Consider the following 24,548-nt stretch of genomic DNA (forward strand, 5'->3'; position numbering starts at 1 on the left):
GGGACCGAACCTGCGCCCTTGGCAGTGAAAGTGTGGAGTCTACCCACTGGATCACCAGGAAATTCCCTCTTCAGATGATTTTAATGAAAAGCCAGGATTGAGACTCACGGGTCTAATGCATGAGAGACAGGCTAACAATTACACTACGGGCTGTGTGCTCTACAGCCACAGAACTTCCTGTGATGACGGAGACACCCTGTGTCTGCACCCCCCAGTGCTGTAGCCACAGTCACACATGACCACCGAGGACTCAAAATGTGGCTACTGAGATGCAGGGCCTGAACTTTAAATTTTATTTTAATTAATTTAAATTAAAAAAGCCATGTGTGACTGGCTAGCGCAGACCTAGGGCAAAGTACACACAACAACCCTGAATCCAGGTTTCAAAGGGGAAACCTTTGGGGGGGATTCAAAGCTCAGTCAGCTGCGGTCCCCCCAACCACAGGAGAGTAGCATCTGGGAGAGGAAACGGCAGCCAAACTCTGCCCTCACCCCCCCTTCAACTCGCCACCTTACATACACACAGGGACAACCTCTCCCCACTGCCACGTCCAGGACAGCTGGGACCAAGGAAATGCTTTAAAGAAGCACATCCCCAAGTACAAGAGCCTTTGTGTGAGCTGCTGAATGACGTGGTCATTGAGGCCAAGGCAAGAAATGTGTCTTGAGTAAGGACACTTGGGTAAGAAAGTCACATGGAGCCCCGGGCAGAGTAAATGTGGCAGCGCCTCACAGCTGTAAACCAGAGTCTCCCTCTGTGACTCACAGGCAGAAACCATACCATCATGGAGAACTGACATTTCCTCCTTAGGCAGATAATGGCTCATTAAGCTCTTTATAAAATCAGACTGGCCCAACATTACTTACAGAAAGGCTGAATTAATATAGAGAAAGCACCCATGCTATTGACCTACCTGCCATTTTTTCCCATCTACTATGTGTGAAGCATGTACTGCGTGGCAGGCAGTGTGTCAGGGGCCTTAAATAGTCCCTCATTTTGTCCATACGATACCCTGTAAATTAGATATTATTTTCTCATTTTATGGTGAGGCAATTTAAGACTCATGGAAGTCATTATTTACTTATTTACTTACTTACTTACTTATTTAGTTATTTATTTTGGCTGCACCAGGTCTTAGCTGCAGCACGCGGGATCTTCGTTGCATGCAGCATGAGGACTTCTTCCTCGACCTGGGATCGAACCTGGGCCCCCTGCATTGGGAGTGTGGGGTCTTACGCACTGGACCACCAGGGAAGTCCAAGACTCAGGGAAGTTAAATAATTTACTTTAACAAGCAGTGACAAAGCTAGGATTTAAACTTAGATCTACGCTACACCTAAGTTCCTTTTTTATAAAGTCTGTCTAGTGTTCTATTATATAGATACACTACTGTTTATTTAACAAATCTCCGTTTTCTGTTTTACCAAATCACAGTCAATGCTTCAACGAACCTACTTGTATATAAAGCATAACACACACACATACATACAGAGAAGTACGTAAATCCTAAGCGTAGCATTCGATGAATTATCAAGAAATAGACGTACCTATGTAACACCCTCCAAATTAAGAAACAGAACGATACCAGCACCTCAGAAGCCCCTTGTGCCATCTTCCAGTTATTTAACCCACTCACATCCCCTGTTAAGGGCTACCACCTCATCGTAGTTCATTAGAAGGAAGCTAAGACATAGGTTGTAAGTTAGGTGTATAATCTAGGCCAAGACTTAAAGCACCATTTGGTCACTACATAACCAGACAAATATCATTTACCTACCTTGATTAGAAGTTAGTGTTTTATTGGATATAAAGAAATTAGAGACACGTCTCCAGGAACCAGGGTACAAAATGTGTTAATTAGGATTACAGAGTGCCCTAAGCCTGGGGCTTTAATGAAGACAAGAGACAACTGATTCCCAGCTCTGACAAGCGGAGGAGGACCAGGAAATACCCTATGATTTTATCACAGGAGTATAAATGTAAATAAAATATAAAACATATTAATGTATTGCATTTACTGAACTGCCATGGGTGGTAAAACGTTTACAGATATTAGCGACTTAAATCCCTTCAACAGCCCTGGAATCTCACGATCCCCGTTTTACTTTTTATTTATTTATTTATTTTAACATCTTTATTGGAGTATAATTGCTTTACAAGGGTATGTTAGTTTCTGCTTTATAACAAAGTATCCCCGTATCTCCTCCCTCTTGCATCTCCTACCCTCCCTATCCCACCCCTCTAGGTGGTCACAAAGCACCGAGCTGGTCTCCTTGTGCTATGCGGCCGCTTCCCACTAGCTATCTACCTTACGTTTGGTAGTGTGTATATGTCCACGCCACTCTCTCGCTTTGTCACAGCTCACCCTTCCCCCTCCCCGTATCCTCAAGTCCATTCTCTAGTAGGTCTGAATAAAGATTCCCGTCTTACCCCTAGGTTCTTCATGACCTTTTTTTTCCCCTTAGATTCCATATATATGTGTTAGCATACGGTATTTGTTTTTCTCTTTCTGACTTACTTCACTCTGTATGACAGACTCTAGGTCCATCCACCTCACTACAAGTAACTCAATTACATTTCTTTTTATGGATGAGTAATATTCGATCCCCGTTTTAGAGAGAAGATGGAGGTTCAAAAAAGTGAAGTAACCAGCTCAAGGTCACGCTGCTGGTTAGAGGGAGAGAAAGGGTGCACACCCACAAGCATACAACCTCAGAGCATGCCCTTTCCATTGTACCCCGCTGCCTTCCCTTCCCAGGTGTTCTGTTACAGACAACTGATCTCTTAGAGACCTGGCCTCTGGGAGAGCGAGCTGGTATTGCAATACCAATAACAAAAGATGTGAGTCAGAGACCTTGAAACTCATTTTATGTTTGCAGGCCTCTCCCTCCCTGGGGCGCTGGAACCTACCATTTCTTGTGGTTACCTACTGTTTATCTTAATTCGGTTTATTTCTTCTTATCCACTGACAACATACTTTTCTCTCCAAGACGACAAAGTCTCTGACCAAAGCTAAAACATTTGGTGACACAGGTTACCTGGCCTGCCCTGAGCCAGATGCAAAGACTCGAGTTGGCAGGTCTGTCTAGGTCTCTCCCTTTAGCCTCGTCCTCATGTGTCCCCTAACTTTCACCCCACGCCTGTCACCAATACGGATTTTCAAATGTGTACAGGTACACTTCCGATGGAGAAGATCCTCATGTGTTTAACTGAGGCCACCGAATTACAGTCTGACCAACCACACAAAGAGAATTTTACATATCTCCTATGTCACTTGTGGCAAAATTACCTATAACTCTACTGAAGTTTTTCACTGTGTAATAAAACCCATTGCAACTAATGTTTTTCCTTTTTTACTTGGGAAGCAGTAACAGGTTTGGACTGAAAGGAGAGACAGAAAAAAAGAGAAAAACTGGATTTCTTTGACTTACTTGTTTTTCCATTTGTATCAAGTCTTCCAGAAACTTAGCATTTAACAAATAACAAAAAACTGCAGACAATACACGTAATTGGTGTTATCTGTGTTGGTAAGTACTTACCTTGACCGGAATTATATATTGCTTTTACAGACTTCTTAACTTTCTGTAAGGCTGTTCTATCTTGGTCTAGAGCCTAGAAGAGAAAAATGGGGGGGGAAAAAGATGTTGGAAAACTTGGTAAGTTAAAAAAAAAAAAAAAAGGAACTAAAGAAAATCTCATTCATAACTGCATTTGTTGTGCTGAGCACTGCAGCAACAGCGAACTGGTATATTTATCAACAATGAACCCCTTCAGAGACACGAAGTGCGCCCAGGATTTGAGTAGTTATATTTTGGGGATAAATACGGTCATTCCACAAGCTCAACACTGGGTGAAATGGATAAGCTGGTAGTCAGTCGGTAACCGTGCTAAGCTATGCACAGGAAAGAAAATATAAGATACCTAAGATCTGATTCTTTCACTCGGAGAGTTTACAACCTGGGAAGGGAGAAAGGCCAACATATGACATGGATGACACCTTCCCAGGGAACAAAACACATCTTACCACCTAATGGTAATTTCAGCCAGAAAGAAAACATTTAAGGGAGTGTGATAAGCAAGAGTGACCCCGAAGAGCTTCTCAAGCTTTTAAACTTGAGGATTCCTTTTAGTTAAAAAAAAATTTTTTTTTAATGACATGCCGCGTGTATTTAAAACATTCTGCTTATTAAAAGAGCACAACATGAGAAATGCTACCATGATGCAGGTAATGCTTGTACATGACTTCTTAGGTGATGAATCAACACATCTCCAGTGATCTACAAGGCAGGGGTGAGGGGGCTGTTTCTGGGGGACTGTCACTCCTGATTCTTGACCCAGGTGCTGGATACACAACTGGGTTTCGTTTGTGAAAATCCATCAAACCACACACTTAGGATATGTACCCTTTTGTATGTGTGTATTACACTTCAAAAACAAGTCAATGTAGACATACTCATGGCACGCTGACCTAACTTCTTAGAATAAATTCAAGCCCCTCTCTGCTTTCCCAAGGTCTACGGTCCATTCACAGTCTGGGAACCCCTGGAGGGTGGGTCAAGATTTGGAGGGCAGGAGCAATAGCAGCAATAAAAATAAACTTGTATAATAAAGTTTAAAAACATTCAATGTGCACTCACAGCCTTTACATCATCTAAACCTCAAGACTTCAGGTGAGCGAATGGAAGCCCACGGAGGGTAAGTACTTGCTCTCTGCAGGGTACGGGGGGAGCTGCAGGGGGCAAGGTGATGGCAGCAGGCATCTGTTATTCCCCTTCTGCAAAACGGGCTTTCCTGCCACTCTAAACATGGGGTTCACTGGGTGCTGCCCCTTTCCTTTGGCTCCTGCTCTCTGAGCACCCATGACTGGCCAGGTGAGCAGGGCCCATGCTGGGCTCAGTCTTGCCTAGGATTTCTGAGCTTGGGAACCGGGATCATAACATGCAGCCCCTTTCCGATGATGCGAGCCTGGGGGCCACCAGGGGTTCTGTTTCTAGCTGTGTGGAAGAATCTGGCCAGACAGGATGATGTTAACAGAGACGAAGCACCAGAAACAAGAGGTGGAAGGGGTGCTGGTGGCAACTGAGTCCTTGCTCCCAGCTGTCCCCAAGTCTATATCACTGCCAACCTTCCTGTAGACTGAGTACGTATGTGAGACAATAAATTCCTTTTGTCAGAAGCTAGTTGAAGTTGGGATTCTATCACTTGCAACCACAAGTCCTAAGTGACACAAGAACTAAAGTTTACTGAGCACTTACTACACCAGGCATAAGCTTGTAGAGAAGATGTACCAAATAGATATCTTATCTCTTTGAGTTACATCTTTACAAAAATCCTGTGAAGTAGCTCTATATTTTTCAGCTAAGGAAATGTGATAGGCCTTCAATAAATATCTGTAGGAAAGGAGGGAGGGAGGGAGGGAAATATTTACTAACTTGCTCAAAGTCACAAAGCCAGAAAGTGCTAAAATCACATTTTACACTAATGTCTCCCGAATCCCAAATCTAATGGGATGCTGGGATAAAAACCAGCGCTTTGCAGACTGTGGGTTAACGCTATTTCTACCTTGCCCATCACTCACTTTCCACTTCCACAACTTTTTTCACAGCCACGTCCCATCTGCACTTCTTTTTAATTAACATTTTTCTTTAAATTCGTTTCACATCTTTTAAAAAAATTTAAATACACTCTAAAGAGCTGGCTCACTCAACGTTAATAGAAGATACCCTAAAAATGACTATGTGCCTCTAACTACATAAAATGCTCGTCTGTTCACTACCTCAAATCACCTCATCTAATGCCAGTGATACTGCATATCACATTTAAGGACACAATGTTTTACGACACAGCTCCAGAGGAAGAGACAAAGTTTGAGTAATTTCAAAGATCTGAGGTCTGTACATCAGAGGACAGAAGGAAGATAACTAACATTTTAATAAATGCTTAGTCATAAAGATGCTGAGATCTACATAGATTATTTCACTTAATTCTTACAAAAACCCTATGAAATAAGTACTATTACTGGATTCATTTTATAGATGAGGAAACAGAGGCTTAGAAAGTGTAACCTGCCCAGGTGACAGAGTAGGAATTTGAACCCAGTTCTTCACAGTAAAACTCCACCTCCAAATCACTACCCAGTTCTGTATTCCAATGGTATCTGTGAAGAACTGAAACTAAAAGCAGCCTCATCTTAAGAAGGCAATATCCACGAGTTTTCAGAGGCAAATCTGTGTTAAGAAACTACAAGACATTTAGGTTGCTAGGAGACTGGGAGGGAAAGACAGTAATGCAAATAAGTGCAAATAGGCACTCATTTTAAGAGATGGGATCCAAAGGGTTTATCCTTTGCTGAACCGCTTTTGTGGTAAGGATATTTTTAAAAATAATTCTAGTAACAGCCACCATTTATTTTTTATATACATATTTCTGCCATCTTTTTTTCTGATGAAAACCCCTGGGCTTTAGGGAAGTGAAACAACCTGCCAGTTGTCACACATCAGGTAAGAGAAGAACCAGCTTATGCTTTTCCAAACAAGCCACCTAAAAATCCATCGCAGAAGGCACGCTCATGTTTCTCCTAGATCTTACGATTTTTTAATAATTTTCGAGAAAGGAAAAAGGATCTCCTTCTGGAAGAAAATAACCTATCAGCTCAGCTTTGGGGAGTGATGACCACTGAAGGATGATTCCACTACTGGTAGAGAAACTAACGAGTGGGCTTTAATGCCCACGCACAGTTAGAGTCAACGACTCCAGATGAGCAAAGGGCTGGAAAAGATTTCAGCCGTAACATTTTATGAGATCAGTTATCTGCTTCCTTTTTGCAGGAGGCAAAGTCTCAGAAATATATGTTGAATTTTTACCAACCTGTCTATAGAACTAACAGGATGTAAGGTTCAGGTACTTACTTCTAAAGGTTATTAATGACATCCACATTAGACAGCTACAGCCACCATTATGTCCGTGTGACACTTCTCTTTTTACACTCTACTATTTGGCCACGGGCAAAAAGCAGCTGAGTAAAATGCAGTTTTAAGAACTCTGTGTTTAAGAGAGCCAGGGAACACTGTCCTTCAATCAAACAACGCTCCCTCCAGAAAGAACATGTCTAAATAGGCTACAGAGCGCCATTCTCTGGACAGCCAGACAAGCAACACCTGCAGTGACATCTTTTGAAATGTCCTATATGTGAAACTACATAAAGCTAAGAGAAAAGTGGCGGATGCATGGGCTACAAAATTATCCTACCTCTCAACCCGTTAAAAGTTGTTAAAATATGTGCCTGTGTTTCTAAGCATGCATCTGAAGGTGAACAACTCAGAAGCGTATGCGTTTGTGAGAGGAGAGACGGAGGGGAAGGAGGATGAATGAGCCACGACAGGAGAATATGCTCATCTCTAACAGTCGAACACCTCCCCCACCTAGAACTTTGCGACACGGCAACTTCCCCTTCTCTGCATTACTAAAGAGCAGGGCCCTTAATCTAGAAAAGCACTTCCTATCTTTATATGGAGACACATTACTTTTGTTTCATGCACAGTCCTAACAAGCTTGGGCGTCTGAATACACAGAGAAGACACAGGGTACTGCAAATTAGAGAGAGATTGCTGGAGAAACCGCACCAACAGAAGCTGGCCACCAGAGGATTCAGAAAGATTATACAAACCGGACATAAGAATGCAAAAACTCCTTAAGAATCAGAGGCCGTTCAGGGTAGGACGTGGAACCTTTCGTCCCACTCCAGGCCGAGCAGCATCCCTGGGTCACAGCGGCGTGCAAACAACACATGTTCTCAGAGATGCACAGGCATCCAGCCACGCCTGTGTCAAGCACAGGGCATCTGCACTAGCTGATCCCTCTGCCTGGAACGTTCGTCCCTAACCTCTTCAGATGATGGGCTCTTGCTTCTTACCCAGGCCTCAGAATAAAAGCCCCTTCCTCCGAAAGGCCTTTTATGGTCAACCTAAAGCAGCACACCCTCCTGCTTCCCAGTCACTCTCTCGTATACCTCACACTAGATATTCCAGAGCACTACACCCCCCGAGATGATCCTGTTCATGACCTGTTTACCATAATGGTATTCATCTCCCTCCACTGGAAGAATGAAAGCTCTATGGAGACAGGGGCCCTGCAAAACCTGTTCATGGCTGAATTCCCGTTCCCGGTGCTTGGCAGATGGCAGATGTTCAAAAAACGTTTATGAAATGAAGTAACAAACGATGAAGAAATGAATTCTCAGTATTCTCAGCTCCCCAAATAGGAAAGGATGCAATGCAAGCCTTGTCTTGCAGATGGCTGAATAAAGTCCTGAAGTCAGAAACCACGGCCCTCCGTAATTCCTCCCCTGATTGTGCTGAACAGCCAAAGTTTAAACGTATGTGTTAAATAAATGTGTGTGTGACACATGTATGAGGCATATGACCACACAGTACCACGAGTAATGGTTTAACAAGACAGACAGAACTTACACATTTGAAGTTAGTTTTGTACCATAGAATAGTTATTCTGGCAACTTCCTTAAAAAAATTTTATTAGAATATAGTACACCTACGTTAAATGAGCAGTGGCAATACGGCTGTTAATATTCAGATTTTCTATTTCAGAATTACTTTCTAAGGCTAGGTACCTTCTTTTCAATATACTCAAATGGGAAAAATGTGTCTTATTTTAGGTAGATGTGATTTTTGAAAATAAGCACGAGTCTTTGGCGCTAAATCTTATGAGTATACCTACAGAGAAAGGAAACAGTGGATAACAATAAAAGAATAGCATAGAATTTCTTACAGACATGGCCGGGTAGACACCTCCCACCTTCCAGGGATGCTGAGCATTAAGTAGATTATGCACCTGGATGTGGCTGGCACAAAGCCTCGCACAGAGCAGGTGCTCAAAACCTGCCAGCATCATTACCCTCGCCTCTGAAGGCGCTTCCAAGACAGAGATTCCTGAAACATTCGCAGCGGTGACAGCAAAGCATCTCTGAACCAAGCGCTCCTACGAGCAAAGTGATTTCTTCGATGAAAAGAATTTTTACTTACTTGGGGGAGAAAAAGGAGTGTTTCCATTTTTATTATTTTAATAGTCATATTCAGAGAGGTAATTTCAAAAATGCACTTCAACAGAAGCATTTGTCCCATAATCACCACAAAGCGAATGCTCTTCCTCTGTGTAATTCCTGTAATAGGGCAGCCAAGGGAAGACTACATTGGCCTAATTCGGGTTCACAGCCTGACTGCTTCAGCCTCCAGCTTGTTGAGCAATCCCTCTACCTTTCCGAGAGGAGAGCGATGCCTAATTAACATTCTCATAAACTCGCTGAGGACGAAACAGTGATACAAGCTCTCATGCGGCCTCACAGCCAAATCAATACGTTAGTTATCCATCACAAGACCCATATACTAGAATCTATGTGTATAATTGTGATGGGAATCAGGTTATGAGCCCAGAGAGTGATCCTAGGGATAATGAAGGGCACTGTGAATAAAGGAGCCAGAAGGGAGAGTGACCTTGCTATTTCCTCAAAAAAGAGGAGGGTTCAGGCAATCCATGCAAGTGAGTTTCTGTTCTGAGGATCAAACTTGGGTTTTTATAACATTTGCTCACTTATTCATCCATTATCTGTGCCTGGCACATAGTGGACCCTACTCTGGGCCAGGCACTGGCCTAAGTGTGAAAATCCATACTGCATGTGCCTTTGCTTCCCCAGCTGCGTGTCCCCCACTTCTACCTGCTACAGCAAAACGACAACAACAAAACCCTTCACTGGGATCCGTGGGAAGTTTGGTACTGCTTTTGGTAAGATTGATGAAGGAAGTTATTCAAAAAATATTAATCCTCGCTACCCTGGGGTTTTTAGCCACACTTCCCAAATCATTCCGCTCTTTACCTTGTATTTTAGGGGTTTAGTACCTGTGCCTCTTCCCCTACTCAGTCAACTAAAAGTTCTCCAAGGATAATACGTTTGTTTCTTTCTTCACACAGAAGATGCTAAGTAAGAACTGAATGAACACACACACACACACGCACACACACACGCGTGCGCGCACACACACACACACACACACACGGAAGGATGAACAAGAATCCACTGTTCTTAGAATAAAACCCAGGTCCTCATTACTGCCAGCCAGGCCCTATGTGATCCAGCCCTCTGACTTCTGTTGCCACACTCTCCACTCCTCATATCTAAGCCACAGCCGCAGTCTTTCTGCACCCACAAGCTGGCATCCACCTGAGAGCTTCTGCAACTGCTAACGTTTCTGCTGAAATCCTCTTCTCAAAACTCTTCCCCAGATCTAGAGGGGCCTGGCCTGCTGTGTGTGCTCGCTCTCTCTCTCTCTCTCTCTCTCTCTCTCTCTCTCTTTTCCAGCGTTCAGCTCAAATGCTGGAAGCACAGCCCCTATTCATCTGAGGAATGGAAGTATGGGGCACTGAGAAGCATCCTGTGTGTAAGCTCTACAACGTCAGCAGCAGCACAGAATACCTGCAAGCAGGAAGCAGGACATGGCAACAGCAGCTCGTATGAAAGGAAGAAGCAAAGAGGTTATTGTTTGTTAGTTTCAAGATTAACAGTTGGATGAGGCTGCTACGCAAGGGGAAATGATCAACCTAAAATAAAATCTGATTTGCATAATGCAGCCAAAAAATGGAAAGTTGACAGGTCATCCACAGAAACAGGTTCTAAGCTCTTTATCTGTGCTATTTTAGACTATTATAAGTGTCCTTAAGATTCAGATTCTTCCTATATTCTCTGATATCAATCAGAAACTTTCAATGTCCTCTACTCCACCTGTAGCTCCCCCTGTAGCTCCCCGTAGCTGAATGGCTGCATGAGGGGGAATTTGACCCACAGGCAGCAAAGATCTGCAGGTGCTAACTACTCAGGGTTTGGGCCCCACTTGGTAAGTCACTTCACAGTTCAGATCTGCAGCAAAGATTCAATGTACCACTTTCAGCAATACTTCCTGAATGATTCTAAGGACCTATTCCATGCAAGAAACCACCACCAACCTACCAACTTTCCAAGCCAAAGAAAAGATACTGCATAGAACTGTGACTCATAAAAGTCCCCTTCCCTGTGTAGGCATAAGTTACCCCTTAGATGTGTACACATCTTGAGAGCATGGACTATGCTAGGCCCAGAGTGGTGGCTCGATAAATGCGAGCCAAATGAATCTGCCTCTATGTTGAAGGCATCTAGAATTAAAGGTGTAAAGGACAGCACTGGAACTCACAGAATGCTGTTTATTTCTCATGAATTATTTATTTTCAACACTTAAGCGTTCCCTACAATCCCTCACTGCCATATTCAAGACTTTTTGCTAAACCTTTCCGATTCTTGCACTGATGTCGGGACGAGCAGTGTGGACCGGGCAAGTGGAACGGGTCGGTCCCCTTGAAGACCCTTAAAGCCAAACCTGCCATCACAAAGCACAGCCACCTCACACATTTTGTAACCAAGCCCAGTCTTGCTTCTCTCTGTGAAGCTCCATCTCTAACGGCTAGAGTCCTTGCTGGTCCCACACGGTCTGGCACTGCTCCTACAGGGGCCCCCCAGTCCCACGGGGTCACTGACATCCCAGCATTCAACCACCCCTTGTTAGCCTTTGCCTCTGGTGTGCATCCCGGCCCTGGAAGCAGCAGGGCCTGGCTGTGGAGCCAGGCGCCACGTCGAGAAGTGGACGCCTCTGTTAAGAGCTCGGGCTGAGGCCAGGGAGACCTTGTATCACTTCCTACTGGCTCCGTGGGGCCTGCTCAAGTGAGCCATCCTGTGACACCCATGCCCTCCTCACCAGATACCGGCGCAGACAGTGTTCCCTTCTCTCCTCCTTCCCCTCTAACTGTCCTTAGAGCCGTATACTGGCCCATTCTCACCTCCCTTTGCCCTCACATTGATGATGCTGGGAGGAGGATAAAAATAACAGAAACGTGTTTCATACAGATTACCTTATTTAATCCTCGCAGTGACCTATAAGGACGTTTCTGTTACCCGTATCTTACAGAGAAGGAGACTGAAGCTCAGGGCCGCCCTGGATCCTGCAGCTGCTCAGAGACAGAGCCAAGACTCAAGCCCAGGTCTTCCTGACCTTCAACCTGTATTCATAAGCATCGTGCTCACCAACCTGCTGACCTGACACAGTGGGGTGCAGAGGATGGAGGTACCTTTAAAAGACAAAATCAGCCAAGGATTCGCTAATCAGGCCATGAGACAAACAACTTCAAAAACAACTTCCCTTCCCGATCTAGGGGTTCTCTGTGAGGAAGCCCAAGAGCAACTGAAATCAGCACTTTGCTTGAGGACCCAAAGCTGCGCTTTAAGGAGGGGGAGGGGACAAAAGCCAAGTGGGAGGAGGTCATCCTGCAGCTCTCAGGGGCCGTGCCACCTGAACTGCCCACCAGCCACTGCACGTGGGTCCATCTGCTAACCAACCCCTGTGCTCGGCGTGGCAGCAGTGAGTCGAATCCACAGAGAGGGGCTCCACTCGGCTTCAGCTGCACCCGGGCAACTGCAGCGCAGTCTTCATGGACTTCACGGAGAGCCAGACTGGACGCTGGGTGTGATTCTCCCTCACACTGACGGCTGGCATGTGCAGCCCCCCTCAGAAAACAGGTGTAAGGTCAGTAACTAATCACAACAGCACATGGAGATGCACAGGCTCGTGAAAGCTTCTAGGTGCGCCTTAAAACATCAGTGACTGAAGATCACCACTGAGGGTGACTGGTAGGAAAACCCTCGAGAAGAACTGGTGGGCTTCTCCTTGGGGTCAGCCAAGCAAACAGGAGCTCACTTTAAAAAGAGTGGGCTTCTCCACTGGGTACTTCTAAGCCGGCTGTGGTCCACAGAGAGGTCACTTTCGTCCCTGCTGAGCAATGTGAGAGTCACAGAGAGGAACATCCAGAGATGGGGCACATCCATCCACAGATACGCGCTCCTCCACAGGCCAAGGTCCACACTAGATGTGGGGCCGCTGGGCAAAAGACTGGACAGTTCTCCTCCTCAAGGGGGGAAAGACAGGAAACAACGGGGTGCACACCAACGTTTCTGAAAGGAGAGAGGCTTGGTGTTCAGAGGCACCAGGGAGGTCAGGTGGCCAAAGCCCGTGGCCACATGGAGGATAAAGTGACAGATCGCACAGGGATCAGAGGCCACGGAAAGGAGTCTGGGTTTTATTCTGAGGGCAAAGGTTAGTCAAAGACGAGGCCGCTGGGGTTTTACAAGAACGAGGCGATTTCTCCTGAACTTCAGAAAAACGACTCCGGCTGATGTGCTGCGAACGGAAGCAAGAGCCAATCAGCTGCCTATTTCACAAGCAGAACTTCTCTTCAGTCTTTCCGCTGTGGCTCAATCCACTTCTTCCTCTAGGATCACACCCCATATTTAAGGCTTCCTCCAAAAACCTCCTCCCCCCTGCACACCCACTCAGTACCTGGGCGGATGGCAGCAAGACACTCAGCTGGACCCGAGAGGCCAGGAAACCCTGCCAACCCCACCTCTGCAGCAGTTTTTAAACCCATCCCCGGGGCTCCTGCCTGACTTCAGGACTGGATCATGCCCCAGGAAGACGGAGGAGCCTTTCTAAACTATGAATCTGACTGCGTCACTCTCGTGCGCTAAGACCTAGAGACTCAGAAAGCCCTCTCTGCCTCACCTGACATTGCTTCTGCAGACTCCCTTCTGCAGCATGCCGACCTGCGTCTCTCCCACCTTTCACTCTACATTCCTGGTAGTCCAGATACATGGTGTCCAAACATACTAAGCGCCTGTCTGGCCTCTGTGACTCTGGAGATGCCAATTCCAATAGCTACAATTCTCTCCTTTCTCAAAAATACTTCTGCCTCTTGCCTTTTCTTCACCGTCTTAACCATCTTACAAACGCATGCTCAGCCTTTAAGACTGAGTTTGTCATCTCTGTTAAACCTTCCCCTTCCCTCTGAGAAAGAATCACTCTTCACCCTGTAGTGCTGTGAGAGCACTTATCATAATGACTTTTTCCCTTACATTTCTATCTCCAACAAAAGGTAGCTATTAATCCTTCAAGATACTACACATGTACTCACTTCATTTCCCCAGCTGTACAGCCAGCTTCCCAGCCCTGCCCCAGGACTGCACGTGTGTGACCGGGAGACCCAGCTGTTCACAGTGCACAGGCAGGACCCCACGCAGGATCCGCGTCACCTAGCAGCTAACTCTGACTCCTACCCCTCAGACCTCTCAGGTTCCCAGCTTTCTGACCTGTAAATTTGGAAGACTGGACCAACATGCAGCTTCTTCTAGCTCTAATTTTTCTGAAAACCAACTATTTTCAAGTACTAGGGACCATATCCTACTGCTTCAACTGCCTTAACATATGAGATTTTGTTTTTTTGTGTTTTTTTTTTGTGGTACGCAGGCCTCTCACTGTTGTGGCCTCTCCTGTTGCGGAGCACAGGCTCTGGACACGCAGGCTCAGCGGCCATGGCTCACGGACCCAGCCGCTCCGCGGCATGTGGGATCTTCCTGGACCGGGGCACGAACCCGTGTCCCCTGCATCGGCAGGCGGACTCTCAACTACTGCGCCACCAGGGAAGCCCTAGATTTTGTTTTAAAGAAAAGACACCTTAATTTTTTTAAAGTAACATGATTGGTATCAACAGCAACTGATGCTGGCAAGGACCTTACATTTAAGATCTCTATGCAATTAAAAGGATAAACCATGGTTTGGTCTCAGATTCTAATTCCAGGTCATTTCTGTGTCCCTTTTTTGCATCCTCTGTCTTCCAAGAAATGTTTTGCAAAGTTCACCTTGAATGTTGCATTCAAAGACTTTATCAATCACGTAAAACAAGCATTACTAATGCCTTTCTAAAGATGAAGAAAATGAGTCAGACCAAGTATCCAGGGCCAAAAACCTAGGAAATGGCAAAACCAGGCTTTTCACCCTGGAAAGTCTAACTCCAAAGTCTGTGTTCTTTCTGCCACATTCGAATAAAAGACATGCTTTATCCCACTTCTTACTATGCTTATTATGCTTAAGTATACCGCACACTAAGCTTTCTATAGGTGGCTCAACTGCCCAGCTCCTGAGGATAGAAGTTCTAATGGAAGACAAGCCATAAGCCACTGGTGACGTCCCCAGTTCAGTAGAGTTTAGAACGCCTGTGTACTCTCCAACACAAACCTCAGACCTGCGGACCGCAGATCTGGCCATCGTTAAGTAATGGTTTTTACAAAGAAAGACAGGCCTAATCTGACAGAAAACATCAAGAAACTCCAGCTCCACACATGCGTGAAGGTGATTACTAAAAGCGAAGGACCGTTTCTCGTGAAAAGAACAACAAAATGGATTCAAGCGGCGTTTCCCCATACTGCAATCTGCAGAAAGCTATTTCTAAGATGCTGGGAAGTATTCTGGGGAAAAAAGAGGCCATGACAAATTTGGAACACACCATATGCTAACTATACCTTTCTTTTGGATACCCAAGGCACCCTAGAATATCAAAGACTGGGATATTTTAAAGAAACATGTTTAACCTTATGACCCAGCAATTCTCCATGAAAATAACTGAAACAACTGATTAAAATCAGGATTTCTTCTTGGCACACCTATGGAACAATATCTGTTGGGACATCAATGTAGAAAACTCCATATTTTAAAAAAGTCTAACAAAGTTAAGCCTCAAAAAATGCACTATGTATATCGGTTGAGAGGTCTAATGATGTCCTCATGTCAACAAGACATACTATCAGGAAAGAGCCAAGACAAAAACCAAGATAAAACCAAAAACAAAACAACAACAAGATAAAAGGACTAAGAGGGGAAAATAATCACAAGGAGAAGAGGAAAAAAAGTTGACGTCTGTAGGACATTATTAGTATGTGGAATTCTTATTTCGCTACTATCATGATCCAGAAGACTGAGGACAAAAGACATTAACAGAGAAACTGAAAACTGTAATAAACCTATGCAAAGAATTTCAATCACACCGATAATTTTTAAATTCCAAGTAAAACAATACTGAAGTGTCTTTTTGTCCTTATAGAGATGTTAAAAAAATAGAAAAAAAGGTAATAAAAACAATGAATGGATAGGCCACAGAGAAACAGTCCCAGCTGATACACAGGACAAACTGCATTCCAAGTCATGCTGCTCTTTCATCCGACACAGTAATCCTATTCCAGATAATTCCTATCAAACGACCACCACCCCCTCAAGGATAAATTTAAAAAAGATACTATAAAACACGTCACCAGATTTTACAGTGCAAAAAGCAAGAAATAACCTAAAACCAACAACAGGGAGATGGCCAAGTAAAATAGGAAATGAATAAGAGGGCTTATATGGTCACTCAAACGTATGTATGTAACAATTAGAAAGGATAAGGACAGCCATTTATTGAAGGTCTATTTTGTGAGATGTGCAAATACTATGAAATTCCATTATTTACAATGTAAAATTACAGATATTATAAAGATGTGAATTATCTAGAAATGTAAAGCTTAGAAAGGTTCACAGAGATGTTTTAAAAGCTGTTGCTACCTCAGACTGCTATGATCAGGAACTTTTTTTCTTCTAAAATAATTTCCTTATGCAATATTATACGGTTGATGTAGTACTTAAGTTTTTTTTAAAGCCTTTTAACAGTGTCTTATAATACATGCTTTTCCCTCAGCAACTGCAAGAGGTCCAACAAGATGCTTTCATCGAAAATGAGGGAGAAATAGTACACATTCTCAGTGATTTCCTTGCTGCCTTGCAAACTGTACATTTAAAAAATTAGTAGAATATTGCGTTTCAAGAGCTCCTGTCTGGGGCCAGAAAGAAAACTGTAATCACAGCAATTACCTCGTGAACCTCTAATTTCTGCTGTAGTTCTAAAGTTCGGAGGAGCATACCCACCCACAAGCACCGTGGCTCTTTCATCTTGAAGGAATTTCAGCTCCGTTCTTAGGAAAATAATAATTATAGGTACAACAAGGTATTTAAAGACCAAAAAAATAGTCATGAAAGCACCATTTTCCATGTTATAACATAATGAGAGTTTCTTAAAAGAATTAAAACCTAGACCGGAAAGGAGTCATGTCTTTGCAGGACCCTGAGAATTTATCAGGAACCTACCTCATAACAAAACAGTTTTCACTGGTGAACGGATTAGAAACTACGGAGCTACTTAGCCTTTTGAATTCCTACCAGTTCTGAGGTTCTATAATGTCCTAGTAAACCATGTGTCCATGTCTTGACCCAATGATTCAAAATACGCTGCTGATGATTTAGAGTCATTCAGACTTCATCACACAATTTTATCTAAAGTGGAGAATCACATAACTGCTGACTAGATGCTGGGAAAACATGGTGGTTAAGAGCATAGAATGTGGAGCCAGACGGCCTGGAGTCAAAGTCTAGCTCCACTACTTACTAACTGTATGACCTGGGCCAGGTCCTTAATCCAGCTGTGCCTCAGTTTCCCCACCAGTGATCTATCTCACAGAGTTCCATGGATTAAGTAAGGTAACCACACAGATGAAATACTCAGAACGGTGCTTGGGTCAGAGGCAGCACTCAACAGATGTTAGCTAGAATCTGCAAGTGCAGGTACTTGGATTTACTTTTTCTAAGGTTCCTAAGAGGTATACAGTTAGCAAGAATAATTTTTATTGATACATGGCTGGTGGTGCTACTATAGAAGGAAAAGAAAACGGAGAGGAAGAGGCATAACCTTCCACTCAGACCAGTTCTTGAGATCAGTGATCTCTCTACAATGCACACAGGAGAGTCCACTGTGATGCGGGAAAAAAACAAACAGAACTCCTGTTTGTACTGTTTTATGTTAAATAATTATACAATATTGGTGCAGAAGAGTATGTATAGATATATATACATGTATATGCATATGGAATGCATGCTTAAAAAGATTTTACAAATGAGATGCACAGAAGCTTGGAAACCACTGCTCTGTTAATGAACATTAGGATTTTACTTCTCTTAAGTATGACCTGTGGGAAATGTGGAGTTAAGACAACAGTGCGGCCCAGGGGCTGTCTGCTGTCTGCATATACAGAGAAGATGACAGCACTGTCCAATGTTTAAAAGGACGTTGCCAGAAATGCCAATGGGTTTTTCTCGAGTAGCAGCAACCAATCTAATAATGTTAACTCAGAACACGGAAGGGCGTCAAAATTTCAAAATAAGAGAAAATTCCCTTATACATATTTTTTGTCACTTTTGCTTTTTTGCGCCTGATTTTTCCAATTGCCCAAATATTATCACAATCTTTCCTTTCTGAGGAAATGAAGGCTCAGAGAGACTAGGTGACTTTCTCTAAGCCCACTTGGGTAATAAATGTGGTCTCAAAACTCAAGTCTCCCAAATCAGAATTTAATTTAAAAAAATTATTCTGTGCACAGGTGTTCTGTAATTTTGAAGATACTACACTGCTAAAAGCACACGAAAGTGGATATTTCTCCCTAATCTTCTGCTTCCTACCACAAGGCACTTAGGAAACATGCTTTACTGGCCAAAAGAAAAACTTCAGAAAATTTTGTTTTTAACGTAACACAGAGCAAATGGAAAATACAAATTCTAAACTTCACCCATAATCCCACAACTCGAAAACACTATTTTCTTTTTTCTTGACTTGCCATCTTTGCTCGTGTTACGTGATCTCTATGTAACTAATCAATGTTACATGCGATCTGTATTCTGCTTTTTCACTTCATTTTATACTGCAAACACGTGTGCTTATTCTGCCCGCATGAGCACGGCCATTACTACTTCAGCATTCCATCACTCTGGTATGTCATCTGTCTCCTATACATTTCTCTTACTGAAAGCTAACTTAATGGCCAGTTTTTTCACTTTCGTAAATAAAAGTATTTAAGACCTACTTTGCAGCATGGCTGTCAAATAATCAAGTTGCTTTTAATAAGGATAATTTTAAGTTGTACATGTTTTTAAACATGCTTATGAAATACCAGCAGATATCTTTTAATGTATAATTCACATGCCCCCAAGTAACAACACTAACAGAGGTCTTTAAGGTTTTTGACTTCTAAAATGCTGTCACATACCAGAAACGTCACAAAGATCTAACTAATCCTCTTGCAAATTACTGCTGAGTGCGATTTAGGAGAGTGGTTAACTCAAAGTTGTAGGCATCTTAAAAGGGTGCATCGGCTAATGTGGAACACTCCTCATTCTAACCCCCCTCCCAGAGCCGTCCCTTACAGGCACCCTTTCAAATAAAGCTCTCTCAGCACAGCCAATTCACACAGATGTCTTATTATCAGGAGAATGCTCACAGACCCCAGGACCCACTGATTCAATATTACTTGAGGAAAACAAGGATGAAGTACCAGAGTCTGCTCTGCAGCACAAATGAGTATCATGCTCCACTGGGTGCTGTTTCCATAAAGATAAATCTTCCTGTTTACAGGAGCTGAAGAAATTTTCCATAAATCAAACCTCTGAAATTAAACCTTATTCCCTCAAAGATGCACATATTAACATTTCAGAAATGCTCTCCTCAACAGGCATCAAGTTTTGTTGTTGCTTTATCAGAAAGAGTTCTTTTGTAACGTAAATGACACCCTCCTACATTCAGACAGAGCTTGCTTGAAATGGGGCTGCATCTACAGAGTATTTGGAAAGCAACTTCAATCTCCACTCTATGAATTCATTCGTTTGACAATTATCTGGTGGGAACAATATCCCAGAGTCAAGGAATACAGAGATGGTCCCTGACCTCAGGGATCGTGACGGATTACTCCAATCACGTTTATTAGGTAGCTAGATACAAAATGTTTTTAAACATCAATGCTCCTCTGTAGTATGACATCTGGGGTAAGTATGCCAAGACAAAAATGTATCAATATTTACCTAGAAGCGAAGCATGTAGTAAATTTTAGAAAATGATTAAGAAAAAAATATAGCATGGAGCCAGGAACGATAAAGAAAACTCAGTCTCACTGATAAATACATATAAAAGCTTTTACTAAATTACATTTTGTGGATTGAGTTATACTGCAAAGGCAGGGGACAAATTCCCTTCGAGTGATTCTTTACTACACTGCTGGGAGTAAAATTAAAGGGACACACTAAGAATTGGTTTCCACTTCGAATACCAACATTAAAAAAAAAGAAGAAACTGGAGTACAAAAGCTCTAAGAAAGCCATCAGCTTATAATCAATAATTTTATAAAAACTAAGTTAGGTGTTTTCCAAGTGTCCATACTGACGGTTCAGTAAAGTAACATGTTCAATGGCCATTTCTTGGGGAGCCTGAGTGAGCCCAGTGCAGTTACTGTAACGCACACCCTCAAGGAAAGCTTCCCCTCACTTTAAATGCATTCTGGCTGCTATCATGACGCTTAGTAGAATGTTGAGTGACGTTTTACTATCTAGATACCCCAGAGATCCTCCAAATGACTCCACTTCTCAAAAGTGAACACACAGTGCCCTCATTATCCAATGACGAGGCCCACTATGAACTCACGAGTGGTCCAACCCAGTCCCCGTCAAACCACAACAATTAAGTCCAACTCGGCTACTGTTTCATCACACAGCCCGACTTTGAAGGAGTGTCTCATTCCACGAGCTCTCCTCTGACGGCTGAAGGTGAAAACGCACAAGGGTTTAGAACTTTCACATATTCAGAATATCCTCAAATCTGAGAACTGTTCACTTAGATCAGCGTTTCCCCAAAGCTATGCCCAACTAGTCCAATTAATGCTGTGAGAAAAGGGGGATCCACAGTCAGTAAGTTTGGCAAATGCTCCACACCACACCCCCTTTTGAAGATTCACAGAGCATTAATCTATGAAAAGCCCATGAGATGCCTGTTTCTTTAACTTTGTTTAACACAGTATTCCCCAAACTTATTGGCCTCAAAAGCACACTTCAAGCCTCTATCCTTTTTCACAAGTACCCACTAACATCTCAGAGCTAGTTCTCTACATAATACACTTTGGGTAACACAGACTTGGATCATAATATTCCAGAAAACCTGTTATAATTTATATCACAGAAAGCAAATAGGTGGCTCACAGTCTATATTCAACTTGCAAATTATCTTCTGTAAATTTTTGAATTAACTTCCAAACATTTTTAAAACTTGGGAGATGTGAAATAAAAACTCCAAAGTCCAACTTTCCCTATAAAATGCCTTGGTTGAGCTGAACGCACCTTCTCCCAGGAATGACCATCAGCAGGGCCTCAAGAGGACGGCCAGTCTAGGGTCTCCAGCTGCCACGGAACCACCAGGTCTGTGCTGGTCACCCGGGCCCGGCCCCACTGTCACAAGGGCTCCTATGAATTCTACCCATGTTCTGGGCAATGGCTCCACGATGGAAGATGTCAGGGCATGTTGGGATGCTGGAGGAGAAAGTCACTGTCGATCTGCCCATCTCTCCAGTCTATCTCCTCTGTGAAGGTTTGCCAAGGACAATCTCTGTTTACACCCACTGCCCTGGCATAATGAATATGAGAGCAGCCTCACTCTTGCCCCGTTTTGGATAAGTTATAGTCACTGTAGCTGTGAAGCCTTCCCAGACCTCCCTGACATTCACTCACCTCCTCCACGCTCAAGTCCCACGGACATATTTTACTGCCTCAGAATGTCCTTCAGTACCTCCCCATTGTTTCATGTGAGCCTTGCAGAAACAAGACAGACATCTGAGCCCAGATGAGCTGGGTCAGATCCCGGGCTCTGCCTCTGAACGGCTTTGTGAGTACAGAGAAGTCCCCTAATGCCTCTCGGATTCAGGACCTGCACCAGGCTATTTCACAGAGTTCACGGAAAGATCAGGGATGCAGCAAGTGACTGGTAAACAGCAGGAGTTCAGTAAACAGTACTTTTAGTTCTAAGAATATAACTCCATGGAATTATGTCTGTCTCTCTCACAGTTCTTAAATTTCAAATGCACTGGTTTGGGTTCTCATGGTAGATACGTAATACTTGATTGTGGACTGACCTGCTGATTTCTTCCTTTAAAAAAAAAAAAAGAGCCAAGAAATGCCCTTGTCTCAATTCTCATGTTGCTTTAATTTTTCCAATTTTGGGTTAACTGGTATGGGAATATTTTTTTATTTACCCCATCAATTTCAAAAATAAATTCCAGAAGGGCATCTGTCCATTTACGTACGGAAATTTTTTTTAAAGTTTTGAAGACTGGGGGTAAGAAGAAGAAGAAAGGAAAAAATTCTCCCCAAAGAGTATGGTTCACAAAATTCATGACCTGAGTTAATTTAAGAAATAACAATCTGCCTGTAATTTAGAGAAATAAAGTGATGACTCATGCACTAAGATGAACTGGGTTCCCCCCCCACACACACCCATGCCTTGGGATTACTAAATATCAGAGAATTTTCCCTTGGGATCTTCCCCAAAGCCTTTATTTGTTCCCAACCAGCTTCAAATATTCTCCTGTTTTCCACTCCTTTTAAAATTGTCCCCTTTCATTCCGGCTAATAACTGAAGCAATTTCTCATGAGTTCTTGCTATGGAAGGAAAACCTCAAAGTGGATGCTTAAATGCTTAAAATTCACTTTCAACCCTTGCCAGACCTCTTTTGTGAGACTACGCTGGAATCGCCCTGGATGCAAGGCCTCCCCTGCCCTCCAACTTTTCTCTCAAGTCTGAAGCTAGTATTCAAGGAATAGATGGGGCAAAACAAGAGAGAGCAGGGCTCTGATCCAGCAAGTGCCTTTTTCAGGATGGCTATGACTAGACAAAATTTTCAAGCAAAATTAGCTTAAGTCAGAAATGCTGTTTTTAAAATCGAACCTAATGAGCCATCATTATCCTGTCATGCTCGCTCACTAATTACGCTGCCTCACGTGACTTTCATACATTTTGGTTTCTCATAATGGACGGCGGGGGGTGGTGGTGGTAGTATTTGCGTTACCATGTCTTCACCTGATATTACAGAAGGTTGGATTAGAGCTGAGCGCAATGAACCTCACACTTACAGGACAAGAGTTCCAAGACAAGCAAATTGTATGTATTTGGCTGCTTCTTGGGTGAGGATTAAGAAATATCAAGGCTTTCAAATTAATTGCATTTATCTCTTAGCCATCGGCTGTACTAAAGATTATAACAAACACCTTACCAAGTGATTCTGCTCTCTTCAAAACATTTTTGGGATAATGAATAGAGGATGTGTTACAATTTCTTTCTTTTTAAAAAAATAATAAATTTATTTATTTATTTTTATTTGTTTATTTTTGGCTGCACTGGGTCTTCATTGCTGCGTGCGGGCTTCCTCTAGTTGCGGGGAGCAGGGACTACTCTTTGTTGCGGTGCACAGGCTTCTCATTGCAGTGGCTTCTCTTGTTGAGGAGCATGGGCTCTAGGTATGTGGGCTTCAGTAGTTGTGGCACGTGGGCTCAGTGATTGTGGCTCACGGGCTCTAGAGCGCAGGCTCAGTAATTGTGGGGCACAGGCTTAGTTGCTCCACGGCATGTGGGATCTTCCCAGACCAGGGCTCGAACCCGTGTCCCCTGCATTGGCAGGCGGATTCTAACCACTGTGCCACCAGGGAAGCCCTCTTTTTTCCTTTTGAAAGGGAAGAAAAAAGGCCAACCAACATCATCCAGCTAGAGGGAAAAAACCAAGAACTCATATTTTCCTTTCCAGTCAGCAGGCACTCCTAACATTTCTTGTTATTTCTGTGACACTAAAAGGTCTTTACAACTCAAGTGTAATGATGACTTAATTACAACAGTAAAACTGGAGAGAGTGTGCCCTCTGCTACAGGGTATACCCTGTATTAACAGTCTCCTCCTGCCAAATCACCGACCACTCTCTGTTCCAAATGGGTCATCCATCTCGCTGGGCTACTAGGACAGGAGCTCTGGGTGAGCAGGTGTTGGTCTACTTCCTGTGCATCCGCTGCAGTTCAACTAACCTCCGTGCTAACAATGTTTCAGCCGCTCTTCTCTATTTCTGATGGCCAAAAGCTCGTCATCCCATTTCAGTGAAGTGTAGGGCTGGGAAGACCTTAGAGATTACATATGCTCTGTACAGCCTCATTTTATTTTTTTAATTGAAGTATACCTAATTTACAATGTTGTGTTAGTTTCAAGTGTACAGCAAAGTGATTCAGTTATATTTCAGTGATTCAGAATTCTTCTTCAGATTCTTTTCCATTATAGGTTATTACAAGCTATTGAGTAGAGCTCCCTGTGCTGTACGGTAGGCCCTTGTTTACCTATTTTACCTGTAGCGGTGTGCATGTGTCAGTCCCAAACTCCTAATTTATCCCTCCTCTCACCACGCACACCCAGCGACACTTTACCTGAAAACAAAAGCAAACCCTGAAATCCTGGGAGGTTAAATGGCTTGCCCAAGTTCACACAGGACAGTTTCACACCAGGACTAAGCCCATGTCTGTCTCCTACTCCTGTGGCTTTTCCCTGTACCAAGATGCAGCTGGAGTTCCGGACCGGCCCCAGGATGGCACTCATGGTCCTCAGCTTGGAAGCTCAGTGGGTGTGAGAGGAGATGCTGAGATGACCCCATGACTGTAGGAAACACGGGCCCATGAGGCCTCTGAGGGGCCCCACTGGGTCTC

General features: G+C 43.5%; 1 protein-coding gene across 1 annotated transcript in view; it reads right to left on the minus strand.

The window, feature by feature from the left end:
• Nucleotides 1–24,548, minus strand: part of ASAP1 (ArfGAP with SH3 domain, ankyrin repeat and PH domain 1) — a 273,045-nt gene that overhangs the window by 143,262 nt on the left and 105,235 nt on the right. The window contains exon 3 of the mRNA XM_059995202.1: nucleotides 3,541–3,613. Within this exon, the coding sequence (XP_059851185.1) occupies nucleotides 3,541–3,613 (73 nt within the window). The remainder of the gene's footprint in view (nucleotides 1–3,540; nucleotides 3,614–24,548) is intronic.

Source organism: Delphinus delphis, chromosome 17 (genome assembly GCF_949987515.2).
Source record: "Delphinus delphis chromosome 17, mDelDel1.2, whole genome shotgun sequence".
Lineage (NCBI taxonomy): Eukaryota > Metazoa > Chordata > Mammalia > Artiodactyla > Delphinidae > Delphinus > Delphinus delphis.